At 37.6% G+C, this 22,604-nt stretch overlaps 1 protein-coding gene across 1 annotated transcript; it reads left to right on the plus strand.

Moving 5' to 3' along the window:
- The first annotated feature begins 1,371 nt into the window (after positions 1 to 1,371).
- Positions 1,372 to 21,936, plus strand: LOC107038395. Its single transcript, XM_015257476.1, has 9 exons — positions 1,372 to 1,543; positions 11,799 to 11,871; positions 12,212 to 12,291; positions 13,995 to 14,229; positions 16,739 to 16,856; positions 16,951 to 17,098; positions 17,287 to 17,449; positions 17,562 to 18,252; positions 19,322 to 21,936. Exons 1-9 carry the CDS (start codon positions 1,512 to 1,514, stop codon positions 19,366 to 19,368), a joined length of 1,587 nt encoding a protein of 528 aa, XP_015112962.1. The 5' UTR covers positions 1,372 to 1,511; the 3' UTR covers positions 19,369 to 21,936.
- The last annotated feature ends 668 nt before the right edge of the window (positions 21,937 to 22,604 follow it).

Raw genomic sequence — 22,604 nt, forward strand, 5'->3', positions numbered from 1 at the left:
ATAAAAAATTCTTAGAATTGTGCTCTCAAAGCCCGGAAATTTCCGGCAATAAATTTCTTTGATTTACCTCTGGAATTTTCTTTTCCTTTCCCTCTCAATTCTCCCAAAAAATTATGTCCCTCACTGTACCACAACCAGAATTGAATTTATTTATTAAAAAAATTGAAGAAATAATTGAAATCTTATTATCACTCACCTCCTCCCAACACTTCACAAAAAAAAAAATTTATAACCGCTTGGATTTTATTTCGGACTTCTCATCTACAAAATTCTTAGAATTGTGCTCTCAAAGCCCGGAAATTTCCCGCAAAAATTTTTTTGATTCATCTCCTGAATTTTCATTCCACTCTCTCTCAATTCTCTCAAAAAAATTATGTCTCTCACCGTATCACAACCAGAATTCCATCTATTTATTTAAAAAATTGGATAAATAATTGAAATCTTATTATCACTCACCTCCTCCCAAACTTCACTAAAAAAAAAGTATAACTTGGATTTTATTTTCGACTTCTCAAATAAAAAATTCATAGATTTATGCTCTCAAAGCCCAGAAATTTCCCTCAATCAATTTTTTGATTCATCTCCTTTCCCTCTCGATTCTCCCCAAAAAAATTTCTCTCACGATATCACGACCAAAATAGAATTGTCTCAGTGTAAACAACTGAATAAACACTTAAACTCTTACCATTTCTCACATCAGTTCCCCTCAATTTTCACCCAAAATCAAATCCATAAACGTTGAGCCCGTTCATCTTTCGCCTCTCCTTACAACTTGAATTTTAATGGATCTAAAATTCAATTTACACATTATCATCACAATTATTATTCATCATCATCATTATTATTAAAAAAAACAGATTTAAGGAAGAGTGGGGTAAAACGGCCCCTTTGAATTTTCTTTTGAAACTCATAACTCAGAAACAAATTCATTAATTGAGATCAGTCTAGGCTCATTTTTCAAGGGGAAGATAACAATAATAAGAATAATAATGATAATAATAATAATAAAATGTAATAATTATAAAACTGATGATAGTTTATTTTTGTAGTTTCTATGGAAAAGAAATTATTCCAGTTTACTTAAAATGAATGAACTTTCGATATTTTTGAAAAAATCAAAAGTCGCCATTTTACCCCACTCTCCCCTGCCGATCTGTTTTTCGCGACACAACAAAAAACTGATTTATCCCTCAACTCACCCCGGAATAAACAACAAATTCGTGTTGTCCCTCGCTTGCTCTCCCATTTTCATAAACAAACGAATCAATAAACATTTCCACAGTCTCCAGAACCCATCCCCCACCGAGTCCCCCAACCTCTTCGTCCCTGGCAAAATCACGTGACCAAAACACGACGTGACGTCAGCGGCGCAGCACCAGCCAGCTGCCAGTTCAACATGGCCGATCAGTGAGCTTGGCGGTGTTACGTTCTCACGTCCGCATTGTTAACATCACATCATTTTTTTTACACCAACAATCGTGTTTATTTTGTGTTCACAATAATCAACTAACATGATATCATCGATAATATCGCGTCTGGTAATGTGAGTATTATTTCCCAATTTATAATTAAAATCTAATGACAAAAATGTCGCATTCCTGCCCCTCGAAGCGATTAACGAGACCCAGGGATTGCAAAATGGGGTTGTAAAAGCATTGCTCCCAATTTTCCACGAGAAATTCATAAGCAAGAAGGAAAAAATGGCGATTTTTCTCGCTCCGAAGACTCCAAAACCCCCAGAAAATTGCAGAACCCCTCCAACAATTTTAATTCCCCAGATCGTCTCAAATTCTCATAAAATAAATCTCTGAACAATGGAATGTCTAGTGGTGAATATTGTGTCGAATAAAGTCTTAAGAATCATTTGAGTGGCACGACAAAGAGAAGTGAATGAAGCTCAGTGTTGTGACTCAATAGTGAAAAGAATGAGGGAAAATCGATTGCGAAGGGGAGGAAATATCTTCTGCGTCTGAATAAACCCGATAAATAACATTCCCGAGTGCTCAGAAGCTTGAAACACCCGACGTGTCAATGTCAGGGTGCCTGATGAGGTAACGCTAATTGTCCAGCCTTCATAATATCATCTCCTTAACCGTACGACAGGGGGGAGAGACATAAACAAAGAGAATCTTTGAAGCGTGGTAATTACATGTGCCCAAGTGAAAGTGCAACGAGTTTTATCGTGGAGAATCCCTGAAGTCAGTGTTGCGCAGTGAAAAGAGAGAAACGAGTAACCGAAGGCCTCACTCACATCCTAACCCAACCTGAGACAGTAGATTGAATACAACGTTGTGTCAGGTCTCCTCTGCATTGCAAAACACCAAACAAACGATTCACTGTTGACGAGACATTACATTCACTCGGGGGGATTAAAGGTCTGAGTCGTTTATTGTAGCATCTTTGCGAGCACAAAGGAAGCCTGGAAGCCTTTCCAAGGATTGTTATCCAATATTTTTCCTTTATTTCGCCTGATCGAATCTGAATTTCAATCTTTGTTTCATGATTTTCGAGAGAAAATGCAAAAAATGGGCGAAAAACGATGGAATGAAACAAATCAATCGCAGGAAAAATCGTAATGGGGGTGTAAGACCTAACGATCATATGACGGTTTTTTTTACAAGTCAGATCAAGTTTACTCATTACCTAAAAATATTTGTAAGCCCATAGATTTTCCTAAATTGAATTTTTTGTCAATTTCATCCTCATTTCAAAATGATGAATGATTTTTTATGATTTGGAGCAATGGTGAAGTATTGGAACACAGCAATAATAATTTATTCCACCATATTCAAGGAAAAATGCGATAAATCGTTTAAAAAAATAAACAAACCAAAAAAATCCCAGGAAAAAATTCTAATGAGGGTTTAAGAGTTGAACAGTCATCTGAGTAAATTTTATGACTTAAAAATATTTCAGTAGGAAGTGGTAAAACGGTTTAAGTCGACTTATCTCCCAGTTGAGTTTTTAAGGAATATTTCCGAATCTAACGGATATAGCGAAATTTTCGTAATTACACTTGTTGTAGCTCTCAATCGGCTCTACAAAAAAGGTTATAATAACAATTTCGCTATCTCCCTTAGATTCCGAGATATTCATTGAAAACTGGTCAATCGTCAAAATCGATTTGTGCCGTTTTACCACTTCGCTACTGATTTGTATGCCCCTAAATTGTGGATGAATTTTTATGATTTAGAGCGATGTAGAAGCATTGGAACAGAATTACTGAGATTTATTTTATCATAGTCAAGGAAAAATGCAGAAAATCGTTTGCTCATTACTTAAAAATGCGTGTACAACCCTAAATGCCTCTAAGTTGAATCTTTCACCAGTTTCAGCTTCAAATTGTGAATGAATTTTTATGATCTGAAGAAATAGAAACAGACAACATAATTACCATGAATTGAGTGTGCTCATCCCCAGATCTTTGTTTGATAAAAATGGTAGTGATCTAGATCGACCTTGTTCTTCTTAATTCACCCGTTGCCGAACAAGGCCTATCATTAGGCACTAAAACCCGAGGTCCGGCCATCTAAAAATAACGAAAACAGTCTTGGCCTCAAAGGAGAACACGGCACGATTGGCACGCGTCTTTAGAAAGTCACTGAAAACAGAGGTGGATGGGGATTCCCTTTATGGTGATGAGCGGGTTTTCAAATTTGGATGTACAATTTTGAATTCGTGTCGAGTTGAGGATAAGGTGGTGCAGATGGAGGAAATAGCCTTCGTCTAGTTGCATAATTGAATTAATGTCTGGCAGAGGTGAGGGGATTCGTGATTCGATGAAATTATTTCGGTGATTGTTCTGTGAAAAATTCTCCTTGAAATTATCTCTCATTTCTAATTTTCAATATCAGCTCCAAGAGATAGTGCAAAATTTTAGTACAAATTACGGTATTTTTGGGGAATTTTCACTGAATTGTTCATGATTTAAAAATATTTGCACACAGGTTCAGCTTTATTTCAAATTGGGAATAAATTTTTATGATTTGGAGCAATAGAGAAGCATTGAAACATAATTACGAAGATTCATTTCATCATATTGACGAAAAAATGCAAAAACATTTTCAAGGAGAAGATGCATTGATTTTAGTGGAGATTATGATATGTTTACAAAATTTTTGCCTGAATTATTGCTTTTTTAGTAGAATTTCGGTGGAAAATGAAATGAAAAGATAATGCTGAACAGATTTCAAGTAAAAGATATTGCGGTTTTCAATGAATTAAAAACTCAAAAATGTCTTCCCCTCAATTTTCTCATTTCTAAAATTTCCTATGGAACAATTCACCTGAAATTGACAGTCTCGGTCGATTACTTCATAAAATTCAGAATTATCAGTTACAAAATTCCTTGAAAATCCATTTGAACTGTCGCTAGATAAAAATTTGAGATGAGTGAGCGCAAATCCACGACCGATTTCATTCTGAGTAGCACTCAAAACCCCGAAATTGAAAATTCCCATTGAATTTCCATTTGGAGCAGTGCACCGAACAAAGAAACCGAACTGGCGAAGCCACCAACACATGTCCCTTTTGTTTTCCTTTTAAAAACCCAGCGATATCTCGAACATACGGCGTCAGCTGATCGTCTACGTCACGTCGGGTTGGTGCACTCTCCTAACGCATGCACTGTATCTCTCTCTCTCTCTCTCTCTCTCTCTCTCTCTCTCTCTCTCTCTCTCTCTCTCGCATACCTCCATCGCATCGTTATCTCGATTTCGCCTTTTTTGTTTGACATTCCCCTTCTCCTCGGTGTACACGCGTCTCCGGTTGTGAACGCACGCCTTCCGTGCGGGGCGTACACACGACCCAGCCTTGGCACTCCATGACTCATGGGTACTGGCAATAAACACGCGGCTTGGTTTATTATAAACTGGAACGGTGAAAACGAGATCGAGGAGAATGGGAGGGAATTTTTTTTTTTATTTTATTTTTTTCCTAAACGAAGGCAAATTGTGAAAAATCGCTGGGCATGTGATGTCAATGGGAAAAAATGGTTCCCTCGGCGTGTGGCTGATGGGATGGAGCACTCGGAGATGTGTGCTGATGGTTCCAGTAACCTCGTAGCGACACTGCACTCGTTGGATCAATGCCTGGCTGGCAACAGCAGAGAGCCTCGACACTACTTGGAGATTGAGGAAAATCTCTATCCCCCTTTTCTTGCGCTTCCACCGCGCTCTTACCCTCGTTCATCACGTGAAACTCGCTTTCTGGTGTTTCCGGGGATCGATTTTCGGGGCAACCGTAGTCCAAACTCCGTGCGTTCGTTCTGCGAATGAATTTCACCCTTGAGAGGAGATGGGTGACCTCAATTCGAAGGGAAAATCAATTCTCGTTAGGAGGAATACGATGGTAAATTTTTGGATGATATTTGGGGGACATTTCTGGGGATTTTTTTGTTACATTGAAATTTCCAGAAATTTTGTCATTGAAGATAGAAAATTTCATGGAAAATCAATGGAAAATTCACTCAAGTTCAATTATTTGGGGGAAAATTAATTATTTGAAAATTAAGCGGAGTTTAGTACTGAAAATTCACAATTTTCTGAATAATGCTTTCTCGCGTAATTAATGCAAAATAATGTTGTCCCCTAAAACTCCTTTTTTCAAATTCATAATAAATTTATTCAAGTCCAGGCCACTTGCACATTCCATAACAAAAAATGAGGTTTCCAGAACTCTGAAAAAGTTCTATCAGTTATTTATAAGAATGAAACATTCAGAAAAAGGAAAATAACTTCACAAAGTGTCATTGAGATGATTACTCCACTTTTTCCATAAAAAATGAAATAAACTGTTAAATAGTATAAAACTAGACTCATAAAATAATTTAAAATACAAATAATTAATAAAAAAAATATATAAATCATGTATTCACTCAATTCATGACAAACAAGTCCAGATTTTTCAATCAACAAAAATGAAAATCCCAGCATTATTTCCCCTGTCTCTCATTAAAAATAATGCAAATGAAGAGCATTGATTAATTCCCCCAATATTTCAAACCTCCAACTCGGAAAAATAATCAAGCACAAAGTATTGTTTCGATATCCCCCACGTCAGAGGAAGAGGGATCATCGACCCCCAGCATAAAGCACATGAACTATTGGTTATATTTGCGTGAATACGAAAAGTCACGATAACTGGAGTCTCGAAACATGCCCACATTTGTAACACGCGAACGTGACAACGACTTTGAGTGGCATTTATCCCCAAATAAGAATTAATGTGATAACAATTTACCCCCCCCCCCCCCCCCCAACAAACGAAACAACAATTCGTCTGAGAATTTCCACACGAATAAAGGAAAGAAATGTTTTCCTCAAATGACATGAACTCCTCAACGGGCAAAGCAGAGGAGCACATAAAAATTCAATAGGCGATCGACAACCCGTCGGGAGAGTGATGACTCTCTCGTGCACCGTCACAGCGAAGAGGTGTAAATAAAAAAGAAGAGAAAATAAGAGAGAGAGAGATGGAAATATTCCCCAGTGCGTCACATTGCCGTGGCATTTGAGGTTGCGTGGGAGGGTAGCTTTGAAATCTTTTATAGCCAGTGGATTTCCCAACGACTCACGCACATCTCTACAGATGCATTGTGCATGCGACCTATCACTCCTGAGGAATTGTAGCGCAGACTTGGGTTATTTTTCCGGAGGACAGGGGGAATAAAAGAGGACGAAAATAAATTTTCACGGTGTTAAATGGCCTTTGTTCGCATTTTCGTGGAATTTATATATATTTTTTTCAATAAAAATGTTCAAAAAACATCAGAAATGTTGTTAGTGGAAATTTTTGTTCATTTTTTTCTCTCAGTTGATGGAATAGAATTTTTTTTAAGTGGATAAAAGGTTTTAGAACAAGTTTCATGATTTACTTATGAAGAGGAAATGTTGAGGAAAATTTTTGACACAGTTTTGTTGGAAAATCTGACAATGAAAAATATTCGAAACTGGTTTTAGTGACAAAGCTACTTAAAAGCTTGTGTCAAAGCACGGCGATCGATCTCTCCACTTTTATTTTAAATATAAAAATGCCGGCTTTGTCCTCATTTTCATGTATTCTTTTTTTTTTAACAAAAATGTTTTAAAAAATGCTGAAAATTTTGGTTGAAATCACATTTTAGATTCACTGGCATTTCAATGCGTTTTGTCATTGAAAATTCAGAATTTCGTGGAAAAATGAACGAGGATTGTGAAATTCAGGTCAATTATTCCACGAAAAATCATTAGAAATCGGGACAATTCCGGGAAATATGTTCCTCACCATTCAATTTATTATTTTTCAATTCATGTTTTCATTTAAGATTCAAATAACTTGAGGAATTCTCGTCTTAATGCTGCTGAAAAGTCTGAAATTCCATTGAATTTTCTTTGAAATCGGAAATTTAATTATTTTTTCCCCCTAAATCGCATTTAATGTCACTCTCTTGGAAATAATTAGTCGCGTGTCCACGAAAATTCAGTTTTCTTCAGCGTGTCACTTTTTTAAACATAAAATTAAAAAAAAATCCCACAGTTTAGTTGAAAATTTTGACAATTATAAATACTGAAAACTGTCTTCATTGATGAAGCTACTTAAAAAACTGTCACGTCAAAGCCCAGAAATCAATCACCCCACCTTTATTTTCAATATAAAAACCTATTAATCCTCAGAGCCCACACTAACTGGAAATAGTGACGTCTCCGACTCCGTCACTATCACATTCTTTCGTCGTTAGGCACCAAGATCCCAACATCCCAACGTTTAAATATAAATTCGAGTGTAAGAGTGGGCCAGGCTCTAGTCTTGGCGTCGCGACGCTTCGCGAAACACCCAGGAGTGCCTTGCGCCGTACCTCCAGATCCCAGTGAACCATTGAAATTCATAAAAATCACTCCTCATCAACACAAACTTCATTCCTCCGTCTGTTTGATGTGCGCAAAATTGTCAAGTGAAAATACAAAATCGCCACCTATCTGTTGAAAAAATAAATACACCTCGAGACACTCGGGGATCCAGCAGCAACAGTAAGTCAGTGTGAAGGATCGTGGAAGAATCAACAGCAGTAAAATTTTATTCGAGAAATGTCATCACCTGTGCGCCACGAAATACGGATAACCGTTTTTCTCCAGAACGGCGTCGTCGTCATTCACATATGATTCATTCCACCCGCGAGCCCACAAACACCCATTCAACAATTGCCTTTGACTCGAACAAATATCTACCTGATAATAAATAGGGACCCCAAAGAACTTTGAAAAGTGGTCGTTGAACCTAGCGTGACCATACACAAAGACGTCAGCCACAAAGGAGGCAATCGAGCGTGGAAGCGAAACTAGTTGAGAGGAAAGAAAATTGAATAAAAAAAAAATATTGACTCTAATTGGAGCAACGAGAGAAAGTGAATTGATTCAAAAATCGTGATCGATTGCAAAACGAGGAGTTGAACGAGGGCTGGAACTTGGTCGACGACCCGATCATTGGGAGCAATTGAGGCCAATGGTGAAGTATCTTCGATCGATTTCCTCGGGACTTGAGAATTCTTGGTAAAGTCCTCAACACTGCCTTCACCATCTCGCCAGGGGCCAGTATGGCGTGCTTCAGCCCCCCGAATCATCGAAGTGCACCTGTGATTGCACCCACTGCCGAGAGATACTCGAGAAATTATCATGCACCTGTGTTTAGACGTGTCACTGTTGTCAATACTGCCTCTGTAAAACACTTGCCAGCGCCGATTAAAATTGTATACAAGTAGACGATGATTTTGATATTTATTAAATTTACAGAAATGTTTTTTATAGTAAACTATTGTTAAATTTGTGGTTAAAAATCCCATCCTAAAACATTAAACAGTTCTTGAACATGAAATATGTAAAAACACGAAACAATTTACGTTGGGGAGTGTTCCTACACTGAGAGAAAAATGACAAAGTTCTCAAACAAGTCTTACTTGTGTCAAGAAAATAGTTTTTTGAAAATTATCAAGAAAGAATTTTTTTTGTACTAAACATGCAGAGAGTGCGCTGGAATGAAAAATTTTTGTCGCAAAAATTGATTTAGTAATTAAAAAAAAATTGCATTCTCTGTGCACGCGAGAAATGTCATTTCTGGCACTACTCCTTCGTTATTCGATACTCCCATACGTATTTTGCTCCCGAAAAATCTTTGTTTTATGCGAAACAAGGGATACTATTTTTTCGTTTCGGCTGTCTAATAATCACAGACAAGAAATGAACCCTTAAATGAAACAATAATAATTATATGATAGCAATCTTGTTACTTAGGGATAAAATATTTGTTGTTATATTATATGAGATATTTTCATCCTGAAAAGGCACCGTCTGGTGTGAATTATCCGCCTCTTGAGCCAAATATTTCGTTGCTGTCAAAAGCAGAACAATTATTCATGTTTGAGACTTTCCAATTCTAACCAAACAAATTCTTTTTTGGCAATTTTCAACTAGCGATTTTGTTGGCCCAAACAAGACTTGTTTGACAACGTGTTTGTTTTTCTCTCAGTGTAATTGGGGATCCCAAGGGGGTGAAAAGTTAGTTTTTCGCATGATTTTATCTAGAAAATTGTTCTGAGCGTGAGGATTAATAAGGTCTCATTCATTCAATATTAAACATTCCCAAAAATGTGGTTTTCATGATAAACCTTTGTTATTCAATTTATTTGATCGCCCTTTATGCCCCAGTGGACTCTCCCATTACACAATGATTCAAATTACATCACAAAAGGCCTGAGGGAGATATGGTAATGCAGCAATTCGAGCGCACTCAATCATTTTTATTATTTCCAATGGCGAATTGATGACGGACGATTATTCTGGCAACTCCTCTCGCTCGTGTCGTTCACTCGGACTTTTGGAAGACATCCAGGGGTGAACACTCATCGACCAGTCATTTGCGTTTTTTTTTTTTAATTGTTTTCATCCTCGAGTTTTGCTGGAGCTTATTGATCTTGACCGAAGGGGCGGCGGGGGGAGGGAGAAACGCGTGGAGAAAATCCGGGATTAGAGATTGAAAGTGATCATTGCTAGGCATGAAACGTCTCGATGTCCTCGTGAATGCCATAATTGAGCCAAGACTAATGCAATTTACGGTTTTGTGGTGAAAAAAGTGGGAAATAAACGAGAACAATGACCATATTTTTCGTTGCCATCCGGAGTACTCGGCTGCGCACATATTCTTACGTAATTCCTCGCACCCGACATTGACAATAATCATCGAATTACCTGGTAACGTTGAAGCTCGCGTTAACAGTGGAGCCGTCCAATGAATTCAATCGACAACTGTTCTCCAACGCCAGTCGTCTGTGTCTCCTCGAACGCTCATCATTTCGGAATACCACAGTGTTGGGAATTTTTTGGAATTCAAGTGATAGGTGGTTTTGCATTTTTAATGCTGTGAATTTTAATTTTATCTGATATTAAATTATGGAATTGTTCATTCGCCCTGGAGTTGGAAAAAAATTGAATTTTTCGTGCTAAGGGAGCGGTGGATTTTCAATGATGGCTTGAATTTTGGATTTTTTATGAGATTTCGTAATTACATTTAATTAAAGTTTGTTTTTGTCGAGAACTTAGAGATGTTGCCGGAATTTTGGACGATTTTCAATCATTTTTATTGCAGAATGGATGAGAACATTGAGGTTGCATTGAATATTAGTCATTAAAATTTTCAACATTTTTTTTTCTGTAAATTTGAAGAGTAATTTTCTAAGAGTGTAAATCGTAAAAAGCTACACTATCAGAATTTTCGGATTTCGACCAACAGTTGCTCGTGAATGTCAAATGTTATGGATTTGAGTTCAATTTAAAATAAAATCTTCCATGAAATTTCTTATTTATCTTGTAAGTTCAACAAAATTCATGTTCTTTCGTGTCAATTGTTGAAATTCAACGCTATATTCAATTGAATTCTCAATGCATTGAGGATTCTCGACAACATTTGCTGAAATTTTGTTTGAAAAATTGAAATTTCGTTTAAAATTCCGCAAATTAACACATTCATCATCACCAAGTTAATATAAATCTCACATCTCACCCAGTAATAGTTAAAAATTCCTGAATTTTTCGCTGGAAATTTCTCACAGAAATCTTTCAACCGTGCATTCCCCCAACAGCCCAACCCAAAACTCTAAAAAAAAATTAAAAAAATAAACAGCCTTTCCCAATCTCCCTTGCAACATCACCACAAAAACTAAAGCAAAAATAAAAAGGAATCTGGCTGTGAAGTGCGGCAGGAGCCCCCGGAAGGGGTCACACACTGAATCCCATCGTGGTACCCGGCTTTGCGCAAAAATAGCGCGTGCAGTTGGTCGTCAGTCCCGACGAACGCAGCACTGGAGTACGAATACGAACGACTGCGTAGAAGAAACAAAACAAAAAAAACGTAATGATTTCGGTGACAACTTCAAAGTACTTTCTCCCCTGGGCGCAACATTGAGGGGCCAATTACGGGCATCAAGAGACTGCTGGAGTGATGATGGGTAACGAGCGAAAGACCCTGAGGAGGGGAGCAACTTATCCCGATGGGACATTAACGACAACTGACGATTGTCGTTCCGTCATTGATGTGTGCGAAGTGGACACACACTATGATTATCCCACCGATCTCGAAGATATGGCAGTGTCAATGGCTCGGAGAACGAGCATAACTCGCATATTGGCACGAAAATCAGTGGCCTGGGCTCGTTATTCACTTCAGAAATTACCTATACGATTGACCCTGGGGAATCTGGGTTTTTTGGCTGTCATTCTTGCCATTGTAATGCCACGTGCATTCACTTACATTATCATCTATCCAATTTTCAGATTGGTCTTTGGGACTCTGTATCCAGCTTACGCCTCTTACAAAGCTGTACGCACTAAGAACGTTAAAGAATATGTGAGTAATATTCCATCAGTGAACAGTAAAGCCAGGGAAATGACTAATTTGTACCGAATGAAATTTTATTTTACGTTTTTTATTCACTTCGACAGTATTTTCGGTTCACGTTGAAAAATTCATATATTTATTTCAATGAAAGTGACAATTTGCGAGTAAATAATCATTACATGTTCGTAAATTTCCTTTGTTCGTGATTTAAACAATAATTTCGCTCCTAACTAATAATGTCTTCAATTGAAAACGATTGGTTATATTGAAATAAATTTTTCTCTGATGTGAATAAAAAAGCAAAAAATCATGGGATAAATTAATAGTTTCAATTTTTGATTTTATTAAGGTAAAATGGATGATGTACTGGATCGTATTTGCCCTATTCACTTGTGCCGAAACCTTCACAGACGTATTCTTCAGTTTCTGGTAAGAATAATAAATAATTTCTCCCCACATGCAATACAATGGCGAATAGAACTGCTGCATTATACGTTCATTATATTCACATTCCACCATCAAGTCTTTCGGGTTCATGTAAATCTCGTACCTCTAGGGAATACCAACATGTCTAATTTTGGACGGGGACGAGACAGAATATTGGCTTGGAGTTTATACCCAACTGCTTCCGCTGATTCTCATCCAATGTAACGAGCGTAAATTTATATAAATGCGAAGAATATTGATTTAACGGCTATTGAAAATTCACTTTGGATTTCCATACTTCATGGGTCTGAAAATAGCCATGTGACAATTTAAGTGAAATCTTTCATTATTCACAGGGTTTAAAATTGCTGCTGAAATTTTCAGTGCACTTCGTGGAAATTTTGATTACGTTATAGTTCCACTGGAATTTCACGGAGTTTCGTTATTGGATGTTCCGAATTTTTGCGTGAAACACACAGGTGTATAAAAATACAACTGCGTGAAACACACAGGCGTATAAAAATGCAACTGCGTGAAACACACAGTAGTAAAAAACTCCAACTGCGTGAAACACACAGTAGTATGAAACTTCAACTGCGTGAAATACACAGCAGTATGAAAATTCGGTTGCGTGAAACACACAAACTTCACGCATGCGTGGAGTGTATGGAGTGTACGGGAGTGACTCACGCAATGGTGCGAATAGTCACGGCCATGTTTTTTTTGGGTCAAATGAAAGAGCGGCTCGAAAAATGGCGTGCAGAAGTCTTTAAAGATGACAATTGTCTCTAAAGATGATGTCTGTTTTCAATTGAAAAGCGCAATTGTAAGAACATTGTCCAGTGGGGTCTAGGAGTCTCCTCTGGTTCAAAACCATCTTTAGAGGCCCTAGCAAGCCATTTCTCGACCCGCTCTTTCATTTGAGCCCAATCAACATTCATATCTTGTCTGACATCGCTGCTATAAACTCGTGTCTACAACTCGGGCCTGTCTCTAAAGATGATGTCTGTTTTCAATTGAAAAGCGCAATTGTGACAACATTGTCCAGTGGGGTCTAGGAGTCTCCCCTGGTTCAAAACCATCTTTAGAGGCCCCAGCACGCCATTTCTCGACCCGCTCTTTCATTTGAGCCCAAAAAAACATTCATATCTTGTCTGACATCTTTGCTACAAACTCGGGTTTTCAACTCGGGTTTTCAATTGAAACCACTTGCCTATAGGGGATCCACTTCAAAAAACATTCNAAAAAAATTAATTTAATTCATCTTGTATAGGGTGTGGGAAGTGGAAAAACGCAATTCTGAGCCGTCTATATCTGCCTATACGGAACCCAAATTTCCTCAGGAATCGAATGGAATAGGTTTTAAGGCTCTATCTCTCATAGTTTCCGAAATAATCGCGAAAAACGAAAGTGCCAAAAAAAATTAATTTAATTCATCTTGTATAAGGCCTAGGAAGTGGAAAAACGCAATTCTGAGCCATCCACAGTCAGCTTTTATTAAAAATTTACGGAAATTGAGGAATTATTATTTTTCACCTGTTGAAAAATTTGGAATTCCATTGAATTTCCAGTGAAATCTAAAATTTCATGATTTCTCTCTCTGAATAAAATTCAATGTCATTCTCCTGAAAATTACCACTCAACAATCCTTGAACTTTTAACTTCTCTCTAATATTCAATTTGCTTCTTTTCTCATCGTGTCAAAGGTTTCCATTCTACTACGAAATCAAGATAATTCTCGTTCTCTGGCTTCTAAGCCCAGCAACAAAGGGTTCAAGTATTCTCTACCGACGTTTTGTACACCCAGCATTGATAAGACGTGAAGCTGAGATTGATGATGCCCTAGCGAGGGCAACCGAGCAAGGCTACACAGCTGTTCTTCATCTCGGCACAAAAGGTGTCAATTATGCCACAACAGTACTGATGCAGACGGCTATTAAGGTAATTATTTCACAATCACCCTGATTTTGTCTGTACCAAGATAATGCGTGATTTTCTTGCTAGAATAGCAACAGATAACACGCAATCAGCTTGTCCACATTTCATATTATTTACATTTTTCTTTTTTTCTTTTTTTCTTTCAATTTACCCTCGCATTCCCATTAAAACCAAAACAATCATCGTCGATCATCGCAATCAATTAACAAAAAACAATCATGGTTAACTCGCTTGATTGATGGGTCATCCTCATAATTTAACGCAAAAATTAAAACAAAAAAAAAACCAAAAAACCAAGAATTTGCCGAATGCACTGCTGAATCCTCAAAGCACGAGTCCACCAGAGAGCCAATCAGACCCGGCGATTTCTAGCTTAGTCAACCGTACATCGCCGATGAAAAGCGAAACGAGGAAGGACAGCGGGGACAGTACTTCTGGTCGTCAACGAAGTCAGAGTGATAAAACCAAGGATACCAATGACAGCCCAATGATTGTTATCGAGCCGTCCTCCGACGACGATGGACAGGAGGATTTTGTTTTCAAGGACGATGAGACACCGATTTTCGAGGATTTCAAGGCACCTGAGAAGCCGAAGAAGACACGACGTGTGACACGTCGTAAAGCAAATGCATCACCCAAGAAAGATGTGCGATGCTACGATGCTGAGTACAGTGATGGCACTGATGCTTAAGCGTATGTCGGTTATATGAAACGAAAATTGGAATGATGGGACAAAATTTTTTATGAATTTAAAGACTCAGAGAGATCATTCGTCAGTTCAGTGATGCTGAACTGCATTCGAAGGGTCTTTCATCTCGTCTTTTAATGAATTTATGTATGATTGATAAGAAATTATAGGATAAGAGTGATTAAAGAAAATAGAACAATTGTTTCCAGTCATGAAATCATTGAATAATAAGACTGAGGCAAGGATGAATGGGTTGATCAATGTTGTTAAATCATCGGTGAATGAATTAGTGTCTCGTGTGGAGTTTCCACTCTTAAAAAATCAATTTTTCAATCAATGAGATGATGTAATCATGAATTATTGTGCCACCGAGTGCCTTTTGTAACTCAATGTGATAGAAGCTTTTCTGAGTAATCCTCATCAATTTATGATAGATGATAATTAATGTCACATTTTTCATGTTACCAATTATAATTTCTCAAGTGAATTAAATTATCAGTTATCTTTTTTTCTCATCTGTAATTTATAAAACTGGATTGTTGAGTAATTAACGTATGTAATAGGTTTTTATAATCCAAAGATGATTGAACTATCGAATTATAATATAAAATACAAGAATAAATTTACTTTTAACGTCATGCCAAGTGACTTTGTCTTCATCATATCGCTTAATGCTTCAATTACCCTGTTATTCAGCTATTTACATTATTACGAGGTGAATTTTATATGAACTTGAGCCTGATACATGAAGCACTGTAAATAGATGGACCTGGTACATACAGAATTAGATAGAGATTTAGAAAACACTGGTAGCCCAGCTGCAGATTGAAATATGCACCAATTATAAAAAGCACTCACACCTAGAGATGTTACCAATTCTAATGCGCGCCTGGTGATGGCAGATAACTCATTAACATTTTTAGTTCGTTGGTAAGACTTTATTTTATTTCAGTTTTAATTATTTCATTCATTCAAATTCATTTGGAATTTTTAATTGATATTTTATCCTTCTTCACCTCAGCCTTAACGATCACAAATGTGGTTTAAAATGAGAGAAAAAGAGAGAGAGAGAACTCAAGACGAGTTCGAAGTTTACCATTCAGATCTTCAGTGGGAGAAAGGAAATATAAAAAAGTTAGTTTATTTCTCATTTTTGCGAGGAATGACGGTTTATCAATTCGAGGAGATACGAAAAATTGTTGGGGGTTGGGTTTGAACCCTCAACCCTTGGGTTTCGAGTTTGAACCTGGTTGATATAATAAAAAAAAGTTGATAAATTTAGTGACTTTCGTGGCTGAGGTGCAGTAGAGGAGAAAAAATACGTGCGAACAAATTGCACAGACAAACCTGGTGATTTCGTTTGAAAATTCTATGGGATTTCTATTGAATTCTTTAGTTGTTAAACGTTTAACGGAAAATCTTCTGTAAAAAAAATTAATAGAAATCGATTTTCCTACACAACTTATTCTATTGATATACTGTCTACAGAAATTCCTCGGCGCAAATTTTCCAAGTTTTTTTTTTATGAAAAAAGAAGAAAAATAGAGTGAAAAAAAATGGAAAATTCATTTCAGTTCATTCATCATTGAATAGTTGTAAAGATAAAATTTTACTGATTTTTTCTGTAAAACAATTTCATTGAAAATTTATATTAAAAAACGCACATTTAATGTAAGTTTAATAGAAATCCAATAGAATTGGCTATGAAATTCGCTCGGTTTCGATGTTTTCCCAATTTTTTTCGTGCGTATATTTAATTTATTCATCAACGAATGAGCAAGGTGTTCATCCGGATAATTGTCGAATGCCTGTGGAATTTTTCAGGGCGGAGGTGGATTAGTACAGCAGCTAAAAAAGAGCTACAGTCTGAGTGATTTGACGGGTGAAAAGGAGGATGAAAATAGAAATACATCAGCGATGCATGACGAGACAGACATGACAGGTACACAGCGAAAATTGCTCGGGTTCATCGGCTGACGGGAAATTTATAACTCGGGGGGATTAATTATTCTTGGGGGGTGGGTGTTTTTTTTCAGTGGAACCTCGTCGGAGAGAGCATCCTGGGAGACGTGGATACAGTCCTAGGCGGACGCAATCGAATTGCAATAGAGTGGAGATGTATTTTTCGGAGGTGGATGTTGATGTCAGACAACCGAGGCCTAGAGATCCAATAGCTAGCTTAACGTAAGTCCTTTGGGAGAACTTTTCACCATTTTAGTGAAAATTGGGAAAAAGGGAGGTAAAACGAAGCTTCTTAAATCGTCAATACACTCAGAGAACTGGTTCAATAAATAGTTTTGCAAGTGTGAATAGATATTTTCTTGATATTAAAAATTACGACGATCTAATATAGTCAATTCCACCTCCAACAGTAATATTAGGTCATCCGACGACATATCCAGTGGCTACAGCAGTGGGGAAGCACTCCAAACCCACCGCATGACCCCCCACACCGAATCACTCCTCAGGACATCGAGTGTAGGTGCGAGAACGAGGTCATCGAAACCCCGGGCAGCAACGAAAAAAGCCCCAGAGGTTGGTAAAAAAAAATTCCCCAATCCCCCCTCCCTCTCTTGAACCCTCAATTTACGTCCGGAGAAATTGAATGATTGAGACGCATAGTCACTGAAATTTCTGGGATTTGAAGGATGAAGAGGAAGATTGGGAGTTGGCACCGGGGTCCAATCAATTACCCCTGACACTATCTGAAATAAGTGCTAAACAAGCCCTGGAGCTTTTATTCCTTCTCTCCCGAGTTAACGTCCCCCGTAGTTGGTCAGAGCCAAAATTGACTGAAATACAGGAAAACCAGACTGACTCTAGGAGCGAGGAGATATTCTGTGACGCCTCCTCATCGGGGCATGTCACAATTCACGAGGAAATGGTAGAAATCTCACAAGTCGATTCTGAAAAGACTGAAGACAGCCTCAGCCCTTCCAAAGGCTCTCCATCAGAGGTACTAAAACGTCTCGAAGATACTCCCGGAGAGCTGAGCCAAATAGACATGACGAAAATAACGGAAGAAATATGTCAGGAGAAGATGTCAGAGCTGAAGAGGCTCCTGAGTAATGCCCAGAGCGCGGTATCGAGTCTTGCGAATTCCCAGGAAGACTTGAGAATTGAATCTGAAGTCGATTGCGAAGCGATGGAGTGTCCCGATGTGAATCCTGCGGAGGTCTGGACAACGCCAGACACTTCGCGAAGTTATTCAGAGAGCAACGATAGGGCGGGAAAGTACAACAAGAAGCCAGCGCCGAGGGTGCCAGTGGCGTACACTCATGAGCAGCAGGAGGAGATGGAGGAGAAAGCCCTCAGGGCAACACTTGTCCTCAAACCCGGTACCGTAAAGACTCTCACGCATATCGATAATGCAGTGAAAAGTGTCCCTGCTAATCCTGCATCACCATTAAGTACTAAAAAAAGGGGGAAAGTTAAGGATGGCCTTTCCAGATTCCTGGCTATGCCTAAGAATTTATTTCACACAACTTTCCACAAGGATCAGCGCGAGGATGATAGCGGCTCTGTGTCGACGAGATCGAGATCAACGAGTCTTGATTTGCAGGATGGTAGATTTCATTTGAACGCTGATGCGAGGATTCAAGAGTCGAGTGAAAAAAATCCACGCGATGTAGCTTCGTCGGGTTCGTTGGATTCATATCAGGAATTGCGTGAGAGTGAAATGAGAAAAAACGTGCAGTTGGAGCACACGTTTCGGTCTTCATTATTCATACTAATATCTTTTCTTCGTGTAACTTGTGGGGCTGAGGATGTTTTAATTAACTGGTTTGATGGGTTTGGTTTGATCTACGTGTGATGACTGGCAGCGGGGAGTCGGAAAAATTTCGTGGAGAAAACTTTGTCAAGATGTCTGGTTGAATGAAAATTCATTCTGTTTGTTTTTGCGGTTATTTTTGGTGGAAATTTGCATATTTGCAGTTTTTTAATATTTAACAGGAAATCAGTGGATTTCGATAAATTTAGACAATTACTTGCTTCAGAGTTTTTCAACTGTATTTTTTCGGTTCAACGTTATAAAAATAAAAGAGGCATTTAGAAAATTGATACCCAATAATTCATGCAAAGGAAGAACTTGTTCCATTTGAAATTAAAAAAAAAAAGATTTCATTTCTTATTTGGGCTGAAATGTGGTTTAAATCAATTTGAGAAAATGCGAAAAATCGCGGGAAGTTGAGCCTTTAGACTTCTTCGTAAAATTTCACCAGAATTTTTCCACACGAAATTTTTTTGCCGTATTTTTTTTGTCCTCAGGTTGTTTGGAAGGATTTTTTTTAATCGCTTTTTTTTAGATGTGGACCTTGCCATCCCATTGCTCAAATGAGTCCATTTATCCATTGAAAAAAGTCCCAAAAATCGAGTGGTTGATGAGTCTGTGTTTTCGATTTCTAGATCACCAGCTTTGCGACTCTCCCCCGGAGCAAAAAGACAACCTCTAAGAAGAAGGTGCCATGAGACACGAAAAGTGGTCGTTACATTAGAGAAGAGAGTGATTCACTCGTACCAGTATGAGCGATATTTGTCATCGCTGCTGATAATTCTTACTCTACGCATTGAAGGATCGCACAAAGTATTTCTGTGGGATCAGCTGAATAAACTCAACGGCCAAAAACGCGCAATAAAAAATTTTTTCAATATCACGTCATGCCATTTCAGTTTAACGGGTTGAGATCATTCATGGAGCGTGACGCTTTTTTTATTCATCGGATGTACTATGGGTTTTGTTTGAACACTACGCTTTATCGATGCTCATGTGTGAGCGAAATCATAATGCTCATGTACAATAGATGCAGTGAGGAAAAAATTATTGAAATGGGAAGGTATTCTCCGACATTTAGTCATTTTTTCAGCATCGCATATCTCTATACCAAAACAATTTATGCTTTGTATTGTAATTTTTAATGGATGTGTAGGCCACACGGAAAACGATGAGAGAATTTTTTATTTGGGTATTTTACTATTTTTTGCCTAGGGGATGAAACAACTCTGTTTTTAGGGAATATTCACACTGTTGAAGAATAAATTTCATGACGAGTTGACCTGTAATTTTCAGGAGAGCGCAATAAAACTCGATGTAGGGAGAAAGAAATCCTTAAATTTCAGGGGAACTAAAAAATGTTTAACAGTGTAGCATTTTTCTAGGCAAAAGCGTCTAAAATATGATCGAAGACGGATAAAACACCCTAAGGGTTGGCCCTCACCGTTCAATGTATGAAGATTGATGAAAAATACTTGTGATATGTTAACCGAATCGAGGGATTGACTGGATACTTCATTTAAAAAATAGACGAAAAATGGAGGCTCTTAGGAATGATTCTAGTCAGCTCGAATTTTTCTAGGATCAGCGAGCAACTAGATAGACGTTATTTCTAAAGAAATATTTACGTGTAAAAATGAACTTCATTGGAGAAACGCAATGAGTGAGTGATTTGACGATTTTTTGTTCTTGAATTTTTGTTTCTAACAGGATTTTTTCTATTAAAAATTTTGACGAGCAATTTTTTGAAATAAATAATATTCTGCTCTTGTGGGCCTGTCGGCAAAGCTCGTTGAATGGCCTCGGCAATAAAAAAATACTAAAATGTAGGGAAAATTGCGCCATGAATTTTCAGCCAAAAGGGGATAAAAAAATTTGAAGAATAGCTTTAAACATTTGTTCCTTTTTTAGTTTCCATTTACTCCATGAAATGGGTGGAGGGTGACCTGAAGAGGATAAACAGTTTCGAGAAATGTTAAAAAATACGAGGTGGTTCACAGCTGTGAACGCCGCCATCTTACGTGGAAACCGCCAGGGACTTTAAGATGGCGGCGCCCTCACCTCGCATTTTCAAACACTTCATAGAATTATTTAAGCTCCTCAGATCACTCTCCACTCATTTCATGCAGTTCCTAAAAAGGAACAAATGATTAAAGCTATTCTTCAAATTTTTTCATCCTTTTTCGGCCGAGAATTCATGGAGTAGTTTTTCCCGCATTTCAGTATTGGATTTTTTACGCCCGAGGCCTTGTAATGACTGCATGAATTTATCGTGTAAATGATTAGTGTGAATGAATTATCGGTGGATTTGACGCACAATTTTCATGTTCTCGATTGAATACGTAAATAAAGGGGAGGGAAATTGTTTAAGAAACGTTGAGAGATTTGGGTGTATATATTTTATGGTTGTATGTTCTTAGTATCGTTTATCCACGTTTAAATGTGAAACATGAACATATTATAGAAGACATATATGCGAAATAAGAAAGGGTAGGGCAAGTGGGGTAAAATGGACACTTGACTTTTTAAAATTTTAATAACACGTTGAATTGTTACTGAAATGGGATAATTTTTTTTTCATGGAACGTACAATTCTTTTTCTTTGGGATGAGTCAGATAGAAGTAGATTGTCTTATTGAGAAATCCGTTTCTAAGTTATGAACATTGAACAAAATGTCAAAAGTGCCAGTTTTGCCCCACACTCGCCCCTTTAATTTGTAAAGTTCGATTTGTTAATCCATCAATTGATATTTTAGGTCATTAAATGTGATCATATACTGTCTTAAGAAGATACTAACTCTCTAATCATCATCCATGCGTATCGTTAAACATAGGTAGCTAGTAATCATTTTTTATGCATGACTGCAGACTTAGGAGAATGAAATATCGAGTTGTGAAAATTAATATTAAAATTGAAAAGAAAAAACCAAGTATTACGAATTAAGTATCACGAGATTGTAATGATCCTCATTTTTGCGGGGGAAGAATTTGAATTTGAAAATTAAATGACGAGTCCTTCGGGCTCCTGGTGCTACCGATACTCGCTTCTTGTTCATTTTTCACGTTTTCATTTTATACATGTATAAATGTTGGCTATTTAGATGCGTTAACGATAACTAATTACGGAGAGAATTAAGAATTGAATTATTGTGAGAGGAGAATTGTAATGAGGTTTTTGAGGAAATGTGAGTGAAATGTTGTGTTCTTGGCACTTGTGTATTGAATAAAAAATAGGGAATTATCATCTTTACTTTGGCGTTTCACTCATTTGTATTCGGAAGTGCCAGAAATGTTGAAATGAAATTTTTTTTTTCACCCGGAGCCAAAGTGTCAGATCTTGGTATTTTTTCAGGTGGAAAATCGACTTTCGCCAAAATCGAATTTTTTAGCCGGGTGAACGTTGATTCCAACTATTTAAGCGACGGGCTATTCAGAACTCTCAAAAGTATGTGGAAAAAGTGAAAACTGAAAAAGTCTTTTTTTTTCAGATTTTCAAAGAGTCAGATTTTCCGGATTTTCAGGGGGAAAGTCGACTTTCGCCAAAATCGAATTTTTTAGCCGGGTGAACGTTGATTCCAACTATTTAAGCGACGGGCTATTCAGAACTCTCAAAAGTATGTGGAAAAAGTGAAAACTGAAAAAGTTTTTTTTTCAGATTTTCAAAGAGTCAGATCTTCCGGGTTTCCAGGGGGAAAGTCGACTTTCGCCAAAGTCGAATTTTTTAGCCGGGTGAACGGTGATTCTAACTATTTAAGCGACGGGCTATTCAGAACTCTCAAAAGTATGTGGAAAAAGTGAAAACTGAAAAAGTTTTTTTTTTCAGATTTTCAAAGAGTCAGATTTTCCGGTTTTCCAAGGGGAAAGTCGACTTTCGCCAAAATCGAATTTTTTTGCCGGGTGAACGTTGATTTTATACCT

This window comes from Diachasma alloeum, unplaced genomic scaffold (genome assembly GCF_001412515.2).
Source record: "Diachasma alloeum isolate Michigan unplaced genomic scaffold, Dall2.0 Dall_scaffold_00280, whole genome shotgun sequence".
In the NCBI taxonomy this organism is placed as follows: domain Eukaryota; kingdom Metazoa; phylum Arthropoda; class Insecta; order Hymenoptera; family Braconidae; genus Diachasma; species Diachasma alloeum.

Bases quoted from the DNA above. Each gene is read 5' to 3' on its own strand.
- LOC107038395 (XM_015257476.1), top strand. From the start codon at position 1,512: ATGATATCATCGATAATATCGCGTCTGGTAAT. The intron at 12,292-13,994 runs GTAAGAATAATA...ATCGTGTCAAAG, and splicing joins GACGTATTCTTCAGTTTCTG to GTTTCCATTCTACTACGAAA. The intron at 18,253-19,321 runs GTACCGTAAAGA...TTCGATTTCTAG, and splicing joins AACACTTGTCCTCAAACCCG to ATCACCAGCTTTGCGACTCT.